The 10,476-nt window shown below is 47.7% G+C and overlaps 1 protein-coding gene and 1 long non-coding RNA gene across 8 annotated transcripts in view; one reads left to right on the forward strand and one right to left on the reverse strand.

Annotated features, from left to right (window-relative positions):
* PRKAG3 (protein kinase AMP-activated non-catalytic subunit gamma 3) overlaps positions 1-1,270 on the reverse strand; it is an 8,344-nt gene extending 7,074 nt beyond the window's left edge. For 5 of the 7 annotated variants that reach the window (XM_019638164.1, XM_019638165.1, XM_019638163.1 and 2 more), the window contains exons 1-2: positions 704-877; positions 63-224 (exon numbers count right to left, since the gene is read on the reverse strand). In XM_019638164.1, the coding sequence (XP_019493709.1) occupies positions 63-224; positions 704-875 (334 nt within the window). In that variant the 5' untranslated portion in view covers positions 876-877. Of the gene's footprint in view, positions 1-62; positions 225-703; positions 878-1,090 lie in introns of those variants that run through there. The other 2 variants (XM_019638166.1, XM_019638167.1) reach the window with 2 other exon arrangements.
* Positions 1,271-2,077: 807 nt separating this feature from the next.
* Positions 2,078-9,298, forward strand: LOC109380529 (uncharacterized). Its single transcript, XR_002123521.1, has 2 exons — positions 2,078-2,137; positions 8,862-9,298. It is a non-coding gene; the product is annotated as an uncharacterized LOC109380529 (long non-coding RNA).
* The last annotated feature ends 1,178 nt before the right edge of the window (positions 9,299-10,476 follow it).

The raw sequence follows: 10,476 nt of genomic DNA on the forward strand, positions 1-10,476 counted from the left end.
CTCCCACCCACCCACCTCTTCACCCCCACCCCCCATCTCACCAAAACTGGCTTGGGCCTCACCTTCCCCTTCCTCCAGGCCTGGCAGCTCCTCTTCCTCTACAGCCTCCTGCCTTGTCCATCTTGAGGCCCTGGCCCCCCGTTTCCCTTGGGTTCTTTTTGAGCTGGTGGTCGTGGCCAGTGGTGGCCATGAAGTGCTATTTCCTTGCTCTAGGAAGCTCATCTCTGGAAGGGGGAATAGGGCTTGTTTGGTTAATAGGGAGTAACATAACAAAATCAATTACAGTGTTATTAATAATATTTAATATTTGCAAGCTTCCAAAAATATTTTCTCCAAAATTTTTCTTATTCAAACCTCATAGCAATCTTACAAAGGAGGCATTATTACTATCCCTAGTTTACTAATGAGGGACCTGAGATCAGAGAGGTTAAGCAGTTTCCCACAGGCCACACAGCTATTAAGTGACAAAGTCAGAACTAGGGTCTAAGTCTTCAGACTGTAGATCCCCTTTCTCTTCTTTTGAAAGAGGAAGAAAGAGGTGAGGAAAAGAAGGAAGAAGAAACAAAGAGGAACAAAGAAAGAAAAGGGGAGGAAGACAAAAGCCAAGCTAGTGGAGTGGGTGAGGTTGGGGGTCCAGAGGGGTAGGGGACAAAGGAAGTGAGAAAAGAGGTTGGGCCCACCAGGAGGGGGCCACCCCACCTACCTTGAGGCTTGGGTTCCATGAGGCTGCTCCAGGATGGGTTCTGTGGGGAGAAGGGTGTCTGAAGTGGTGGGGCAAACACCCTACATTCTGAAACACAGGTCCTTCCCTTTACACGGTGTCCACGAGAGCACATACGCACACACACCCCCCTCACAAACATACACACACACATATAGAAACACATAAACACCCACCCCACAAACACATGTAAACACACACACTTACACCAACACTTATACACACTCAGAAACACATACTCAACCATTCCCAGACACAAAACCACATACAGCCACTTACACAAAGACTCCCACGTGCTCATGTACACGGAGAAAATCCAGGTCAAACACACACGCACACATGTGCACACATGCACACACACATTCATACAGTGAGGTTTGTTCTCAATCCCCTGGCCTCAGCTGTCCCAGCTCACGGCGTCCCCAGAACCCCTGTACCCTGCGCAGTTCAGGCTCCATGCGGCCAACCGGGACCAACAGAGAGCAAGTGTGCGACACTGGCTGGGCAGCACTATTCTGGGCCCGGCCCCTGGCACCCTGCCCTCCGGAATCAGATTCTCTCTGGGTGTCAGGCAGTGGGGAGGGAGGAATCCACCCACTCAGCTGCTCCAGCCCAGCAGCCTGGGGGCAGGGTGGGGAGGAGAGGGGCAACCTGGAATCCTGGCATCTGGTCCTGGGCTGCCTCCTGGGTCTCTGAAGACAAGCAGGAAGAACCCTTCCTTCTGGGGGCAAGATGGCTTGGAACACTGTGGGGGCACTGGGGCTAGGGGGAGGTGGGCTCTGAGTCCTGGCTTCCTCCTCCGAGGGCCTCTCTCATCTTTGTCAGACGCCAAATGAAAGAAAATGGAGGCGAGCTGAGCTTAACTTTCTTTCTTGTACAAACTTCAGTTGTGGGTGGTGCTGGAGTTAGAAACGGCAAGTTGCAGCCGGCTGGAAGGCTGGGGATGAGGGGTTTGTTAGCCGTCTCAGGGGAGTGACCAATCTATGTCAATGTCCCCGTTTGAGTCCCAGGAGCCTGTCCCTGTCTCTGGTGGAGGAGTGGGATGGTTCAGGCAGTTGGGGAGCTGTGATGAGCACCGTGAATGTGTGTAGTGGGCTTGGGCTCCGGGCCTGCCATTGTCCACAGGGTAAGAGACACCTGTTTCTACCTGTGGTTTGGAGGTAGGTCCAGGTATGCAGGAGCCCGTTCTTCAATCCTGCTGTGTGTGCACTGTCCCTACATCTGGTGCCAGCAGGAGCCCAGCCCAGCTCTGGTGGCTGCCCAGCCCCCCTTCCTTGGCATTCCTGGGGCTTGAGTCAATGTCTAGATCAGGAACACTGACCCGGCTGCTCCAGCTCCTCTCTTCCTCTGCCCTGCCCTTCCTCTTTTTCTTTCAGCCTCTTCCATCTCAGTCTCTGGCCTTGGAACAGACACCTGGTAATGAATTCCTGGAGCTCTTTCTGAAATTATTGAACATATTTTCTGTCATCCCTCAAAGCTCCTGACCTGCCTGTGGGGAGGGAAGGGGAGAAGACAGCAGAGAAGGGACTTGGCTCATCCATGTGTGTCTTGGACAGGACAGGGGGTGAGTGCAGCTCTCCTTCCATAGGATCCCTGTGGCCTGCTCCTGTCTGGTCTCAGATGTTGGAACTTCTAAGGCACAGCTAACGGGACTTTTTAAGAAAGTCTTCCCTGACTGCATCCCCCTCACTGCATTGGGCTGATAGCGAGTGTTCTGTGTACACATCTCAGTGTACACTGGACTGGCCTTTATCTATCTAGTCACGAGTGACTATCTTTTAAGTAAACAGTGGGCACGTGGATGACCAAATTTGTTGACTGGATGTGATAGAAAGCCCGTTCTGGAGTCAGATGGATCTGTTAAAATTTACGCTGTACTGTTTGCTGGCCATATGACATTGGCAAGTGTTGCTTGTTTTCTCTGAGCCTGTTTCCACGAATGTAAAATGAAGATAAAAGCATTTGATGGCAGAGCCTGCCAAGTTGCCTCTCAGTATCTATTTTTCTCTTCTTCCTTTAATAATAGAACCACTTGAATTTTAGATGGGATGTCTGCCTATCATAAAGACAAATTCCCAACCTTCCTTACAGCTGAATATGGCCTTCTGACTAAATGTGGCCAATGTGATGTGAGTGGAAGTGATGTGAGTAACTTCCAGGTCAGGTCTTAAAAGAAAAAAGCATGAGTTCCGCTCTTCCTTTTCCCCTTCTGTTGACTGAAATGCTAACATGATGGCAGGAGCCAGTGCAACTATCTTGTACCCAAGATATAAGATGCTTGGTAAGGGTTTCAGAGTCACCCTACCAGGTTTGGACTGTCTGTAGACTATATATAAGAGAGAGCGAGAGATACACTTTATTTTTTAAGTCATTCTTTTTTTTTTTTTAATTTTTATTGGGGAATTGGGGGGATGGGAACAGTGCTGGGGAATTGGGGGAAGGGGAACAGACAAGTTGCGTCGTTTTTGTTCTTCAGTCTAGTTGTGGAGGATGTTGCTTCACTGGCCCAAGTTGGCACCATCATTGCTCTTCCCGGGTGAGGCAGATCAGTCACCGGCTTCTGGACGGCTGCTCACTGCGGCTGCTGGCTGCTCACGCTGGCTGCTGGCTACACACGGTAGCCCATGGCAACCCACTGCAGCAGGGGCTGCAGCCTACACTGCCTGCGACTCACAGCAGCCCAGCTCCAGGTTGAGCTGTTGTTCAGCATCTTAGCTGTAGAGGGCAGTGTCACTGGCCCTCATATGTGGGATCCAAACCGGGGCCCTCTGGCATCCCAAGCCAGTACTTAACCAACATGCCACTCAGCCAGCCCTTAAGTCATTCTTAAATTGGGTCTTGGCTACAGCAAGCAAACATGTATCCTAACAAATGGCGTCGGTTTAGAAAAGAAAAATATTATATGCTGGCAAGCTGGTGACCATTGTTATATTACAGCAAAACATGTGACATGTCTGTCACCTGTGATACCCTGACAGGTAAAGCATATGCTAATAGAGCCTGGAAACTGGACGGCAACACTCAGATTGTTGGTGTACATTGGCTGCTACTTGCTGTTATTATTAGCAAACTCCTACAAGAGAGGTACATTCAGGCCCGTTATAAGAGGTGTTTGGGAGAGGCAGGCTTAGTAAGGGCTGAACCTGTGGTCCCAAATCTATCTCAAGCATACCCTGTTCAGCAAACAGTGGGAGCCCGCCCAATGGGTGGAATAAGGGAGTTGCCGTCACAGCCAAGCATATTTTTTTTCACATGGCCTCGAGGTAACTACCAGCAGTTGGAGAAATAACAGAAAGTACACCAAATCCAGAGTACTCAAGCATGAAAATTATGAGACCGTTGGCTGTGGTAACTCAAATATGGAACCGGTCAGAAGTCTTCTAAGATTTTTTTTTTAAGATTTTATTGGGGAATCGGGGAAGGGGAATAGACAAGTTGCTGTCCTTCTGTTCTTCAGTCTAGTTGTGGAGGACGTTGCTTCACTGGCCTATGTTGGTATTATCATTGCGCTGTTCCTAGGGGAGGCAGATCGGTCGCCGGCCACTGGACAGCCGCTCATGGCCGCTCTTGGCAGCTCATGCCGGCTGCCGGTCGCTCACGCTGGCTGCCAGCCACTCACAGTAGCTTACTGCAGCCCACTGCATCTCCACTGTAGCCTACACCATCACCGATGACTCATGGCAGCCCAGCTCCAGGTCGAGCTGTTGTTCACCATCTTAGCTGTAGAGGACGCAATGTCACTGACCCTAATGTGGGATCCGAACCGGGGCCCTGATGCTCAGAGCTCCCATTCCCAAGCCAACTCTTAACCAACGAGCCACTTGGCCAGCCCTGTGGTAAGTACTTTTACCATAATTTTACAGATGAGAAAATCAGGTCACAAAGAGATCAAAATCTCAAAACCAGTAAAATGGAGCTGAGTTAAACCCAGGGTTTCTAGACTCTAGTGTCACACTCTTAATCACTAAGCTTAATGTAAATAAAGCACAGGCCTGACGTGTAATATATGTTCAGTAAGTGGTTACTAAAATTATTACGTCACCATCTGCTCGTCCCCGTAGACCTCCAGCTATGAGATTCGGAAAGCAGGCAGGCATGGGGTTGGGGGCGGGGGGCTCTTTACCAGTCATTTCATGGTAGCATTAAGTGTGGGATAGAGGAAGGCTCAAGCACTGCTCAACACTAAAATCATAGCAATTTTCTAGTTGTAAAAAATGAGCTCTCTGCCCTGCCCCAGCCCTTTGCCTCTCAGAGCTCTCACCCTGCTCCTACTGCGATCCCAGCCCCACCCATCCTCTTTGGCACAGCAAATCAGCAGGAGGGATTGGCTTTGGTTGGGAAACAAACACTCCTTGGGTGTTTGGCTTTAGTCTCTTATCGTGGTATCATAATTCTTGGCTTGCTCTCAACACTGGGTGTAATAAGGACACTGGACTCTGACCCTAGGGTGAAATTGGCTACCATCTCTGGATAGTTTATTTTTCTAAGACATGGGTTCGGGATCCTGTTTAAGTGTTATTTTTATAGTAGAAAAGGAAAAACAGCTTGAGGAGGCCAAAAGAGGAGCCTGGATGAGTCCCATTCCTGATATGTCACAAATGGGGTCCCCTATGCCAGAGTGGTTGGGAGGCTATGACACCCAGATACTCTAGATTTCATCCTGTCTGTGTGTGGCTGAAACCAAGCAGCATCTATGCCAGTGTCCTAAGGACCTGGACAGACCCAGCCAGTTGTTAATGTAATTTGGTCTGCCCCAGATTACTGAGCCCTTTTCTGTGGACCGTTAGAGATTGAAGTGGACAGATGGTGTTTTTATCTACCCAGTATCCATTTTACCCACTTTTGGCAACCCCCAAGTTTCTTTCAGGGAACTACAGTTCCTCCAATCTCAGAACACACAGTTTTCAGAAAGACTTAACTGTGGGTTCCAGGAAGTATGCCTCTGATTCAGACTTAGCCAATCAGGGAATCCCTGGCCACAGTAAGAGGGGACATTTACCTAATTCACCCAATAGAGGTGAATCCTGGGACTTTTATGGGAGCTAATGGGAATCCTTTCCCATTAGATTTGGAGCTATGATGATGTGTGAATATCCTGCTACCATGCAGAGTGGAGCTGCCTGAGAATGAAGACAAAACAGAGCACAAAGGACCACAAATGATGAGAGAGACCAGGTCCTCATGACATTCACTGAACTTCATATCAAACTGCACCTGAAGTCCTACCTCTGGGTTTTTCAGTACAATAGAATGCTTGTTTGTTTGTTGAATGCAGTTTGAAATGAGTCTTCTGTCATCTGCAGTGGAAAGAGTTCTGATACCAGAGCTTAAAGAAACAAGATTCAGCGCCGGCCGAGTGGCGCGTTGGTTAAGAGCTGGCTTGGGACGCCAGAGGGCCCTGGTTCGGATCCCACATATGAGGGCCGGTGACACTGCCCTCTACAGCTAAGATGCTGAACAACAGCTCAACCTGGAGCTGGGCTGCTGTGAGTCGCCAGCGACAGTGAAGGCTGCAGCCCCTGCTGCAGTGGGTTGCCATGGGCTAACCGTGTGTAGCCAGCAGCCAGCGTGAGCAGCCAGCAGCCAGCAGCCAGCAGCCGCTGTGAGCGGCTGTCCAGAAGCCGGTGACTGATCTGCCTCTCCCGGGAAGAGCACAATGATGGTGCCAAATTAGGCCAATGAAGCAACATCTTCCACAACTAGACTGAAGAACCAAAGGACAGCAACTTGTCTGTTCCCCTTCCACCCAATTCCCCAGCGCTGTTCCCATCCCCCAATTACCCAATAAAAATCTTTAAAAAAAAAAGAAAAAGAAAAAAGAAACAGGACAAGACACCTTCAAAGTTTTCTGGGGGTGGTGTTCAGTCACTGGACTTTCCCAAGAAAACTTGCACATTTGAAAAAGCAATTAGAGTAAATCAAGAGGTTGTCAACGGGGGTAGAAAAGTACTTGGAGAAAATACAGTAAAAGATCCATTGGAAGGGGGCAAGGTTGTTGACGGAAAGCTTCCAAGAGAAGGTGAGTTTGTATATAGAAATAATAATCACGACAACAGCAGCTATTTACTGAACCCAGCTATGTGCTGGGCACGGGGTTAAGCAGTTTACAGACATGGTGGGATAATATTTTGAAATACTAGCCAAATTGAGAGGTACTTCTTTCTTCCCTATAGCTCTTTTCTCACTTGAGTTTGGCGTTTTTCTTGTTTATTGCTTCAGGGAAGAAATGAAATATGTAAAGAAGGAACGGCACCTTTTCGTTTTGAGTCTCAAAAGTGAGGCCTCCTGGGAGGAGAGGGAATATGTTTGGCTTAAACAAGAGATTTGGAAGTTTTGGCAGGCTAGGTTATTCAGAAAACATATTCCACTAAAAATGCTGGATAAAATATAAAGAGCAGCTTCTTAAAAGCACTGAAAAAACAACGTAGTAATGCCTTACTGGGCCCAACTGAAAGAGAGATGGGCACATATTGAAGCTGGTGAGAAAAGAGTGGCTTTGCTCTAGGGTATCCGCCAATTCTAACAAGAGCCGCATGGGGTGATGGGGGCCCAGGACCCATACAAGTTGGGAGTACAATAGAAAATCTCACCTATAAAAAGCTGGGATCTCAAAGAACCACGTTGCTGGGAAAGGGCCAGGAGGGCAGTTTCCAGGCTCTCGGCCTCACGTGGAAAGGTGCTGGCTCGGTTATTAGATGGCCATCAGCTGTAACCAGTTGGCCATTAGCTACTATTGTTTTGCTTATAACTGTTGGCTGTGTTAGCAAGCAGGTGTTATGATGGTGCAGATCCTGCAGTTCCTACTTCCTGTGTCTCGCGTGGCCGCCAGCAAGACTGGTGCAGGAAGACGCCTTGTTGGGGTGTTGACGGATGTTTGTTTCTCATGTTTCGAGAATATAATATAGTGACATGAATCCTCTATCTGTGGCTCTGTTGTTGTTCCTTTTCAGCCTCATGAATCCTGCGTTCATCTGCTGGGAGCTTAGCCCCAGCATGACAAACATCCTTAGAGCAAGTGCAATCCAGAAGCAAACTATTGGGTTGTTGGAAAAGTCATGACGTGTTTTTTCTATGTTTTCCATTGCAAAAATGCGTCATGACTTTTCCGACAGCCCAATAGCTCTTAGGTCAATTTACAGTCAAGGTTTTCCACGTCTGAATGGTTCAGAGAGTGTCAAACCTTGAAGTTGGCTTAAGGTGGTCCTCAGTCAGTAATGACTGTAGGTGCCCGGCTGAAGCAAGCATAAATGTTCTCTGGAGAAAGTTACCTCTTCCAAAGCCACAAATTTTGCCAACAATGTACAGCACAGATTTGGAAATAATTAGATACACAAGGAAACGAGGAATCGTGAGCAAGAGCCACCAGAAAAGACAGCAAGACAAAATAACATACTCTTGATGTAGGATATTTCTTGTGCCGGAGTCGTGGTCTTGTGAAGCTGAAGGATGGACACACGGACCCGAGAGGTAGAGTTTGTAGCAGAGGAGAGTTTTATTAAAGCAAGAGAAAGGTTACAGCTCCTGAGCGGGAGGGGGTACCTGGAAAATGGGATGCCCCCTAGCTAGGGTAAAAGGCTTGAGTTTTATACTTTTCTTTCTGCCTGGAAGGGGGAATGCAGGAATATTAGTGTTTGTTGTTAAGGTGTCTATTAGATTTGTTCTGTTGCTCAGCCTTGGGAAGGCCTCTGTAATGTTGTCCAAAATATTTTTGTTGCCCTAGGGTATGACTGATGTCCCAACAAGGGGGGTTATCTCATAACTTTGAAAAAAATGGCTAATGTAAGAAATGGCTAGTGTTTTATCTTTGCTCAGTCTACCAGGGAATTCCTGACTGCCTGACGTCATACTAACTAACCTGTCTTACTTTCACACCCGAACCTCAGCCTTACATAAGTACTCAGGAATTTAGAACCCCAGGTGAGTTGAGAAGATCCTGAATTAATTAAGACTGAATTTTTCAGAGGACAGGCTGCATTAGTCAGGGTGATTTTAGGCACAAGTAATAGAAAACAATTCAAATTGGTTTCAACAAGATGGAGATTTATTGGTTCACTTAACAGGGCAGCCAGGGGCAGGCTGGGCTACCAGGTAATTTAATCCAGTGGTTCTGATATATTTTCTCTTGATTCCCTTCGCTCAGCTTTCCTCCAGTGCCAACTTCAAATACTGAGGTGGCAGCGGCAGAGCTGGGCCTCTCACTGATGATGCCCAACAAGATCCAGAAGAAAAAAGACAATCTTTTCCTGTACTTTCTTCCGAGAGAAGGAAACATCTTCCAAAAGCTCCTGGCAAATTTATCTTTGTATCTCATCAGCCCAATGGAAGCCACGTGCTTTTTCCAGAACCATCACCAGGAGAATATGTTTGACTTAGACTAATCAGGGCTCATCCTCGACTGAGGTCACTTCTCTCAATTGCATAGCTACTATAAAATTAGGAGGAACAGAGTGGATATTACAGAACTACCACAACTGTAGTCCTCCCCTTTAGTTGTCCAATATTCATACATAACCTCCATGCTGTGTCACACACAACTTCAGAAATGTCCATGCCTAATAAAATGCACTCAAGCCCTTCTAAAAAAAGTACCAGTCAAGCTTCATCCAATTCTGTATCCGGGTGCAAACCCAGTATCTCAGGGAGATGTTCAGGCCCCTCTACCACATCAGTTATGTGCACCTGGATTTAAAAGAAACCAGGTAGGAGAATGAGGTAATTGTTTCTTGTTATGTGAGCTTGGAAATCTCTGAACGTCAGTGACCTCCTGTATTAAGAATGATAAGGTCTTCCACACAGGTTGTGATATTGATTTAAAATTAAATAATGACAAAAATAAACCAATGAGAACTGTGGATATTCATATCTCACCTGATGACCCTAATAAATGTGCCACATTTGCAGCTGATATGCCCAATTCCTGGAGCTTGAAGTGATGCCCCTTTGATTAGTGAAAAGACCTGTCATTTTCCCCTGGGACTAACCCCCTTCCCCCCAATTCCTTCTAGGACAGCGGTTCTCAACCTGTGGGTCGCAACCCCTTTGGGGGTTGAACGACCCTTTCACAGGGGTCGCCTAAGACCATCGGAAAACAAAAAGATATTTACATTACGATTCATCACAGTAGCAAAATTACAGTTATAGAGTAGCAACGAAAATAATTTTATGGTTGGGGGTCACCACAACATGAAGAACTGTATTAAGGGGTCGCGGCATTAGGAAGGTCGAGAACCGCTGTTCTAGGGGTTTGAGTATGTTCCACACATGGTGAGAGCTATCATGCTGGGCTGCAGTCCCACTGCCCTGCTGTCCTCTGCGTTTGCCATCCTCTCCATTGGCTGAGGCCACCCTACTACCCACACCTCTGCCTTTGCCATTTTCTTACTCCTTTGATCTGTGACTTCTGTCTCCTTCTCTGGCCAACAGAAACTTCCCATCTACTTCTTCAGATCAGCCATTTCAAAAGTTGTTCCCACAGTCGAGCTGCTGGCCCCTGGTAATACACTTCCTTCCCCTGTATCAAGCTTTCTCCTTCCCAGAGTCTCAGGGTGTGGAGTGGGGCCTGGATTATTGTCAAGTGCAGCCTCACCTGCCACTGGACTCACAGCATCCTCCAACATCCTGACCCTGCTGCCCAGTGCAGCTGCCTCTGCCAGATTTCTTTCACACACAGATTTGCCTCATGGTCCTATTAGAGCTCTCTCATTTCTCTCTCTCTCTCTCTCTCTCTCTCTCTCTCTCTCTCTCTCTCTCTCTCT

The sequence above is a fragment of the Hipposideros armiger genome, unplaced genomic scaffold, assembly GCF_001890085.2.
Source record: "Hipposideros armiger isolate ML-2016 unplaced genomic scaffold, ASM189008v1 scaffold_38, whole genome shotgun sequence".
NCBI classification, from domain to species: domain Eukaryota; kingdom Metazoa; phylum Chordata; class Mammalia; order Chiroptera; family Hipposideridae; genus Hipposideros; species Hipposideros armiger.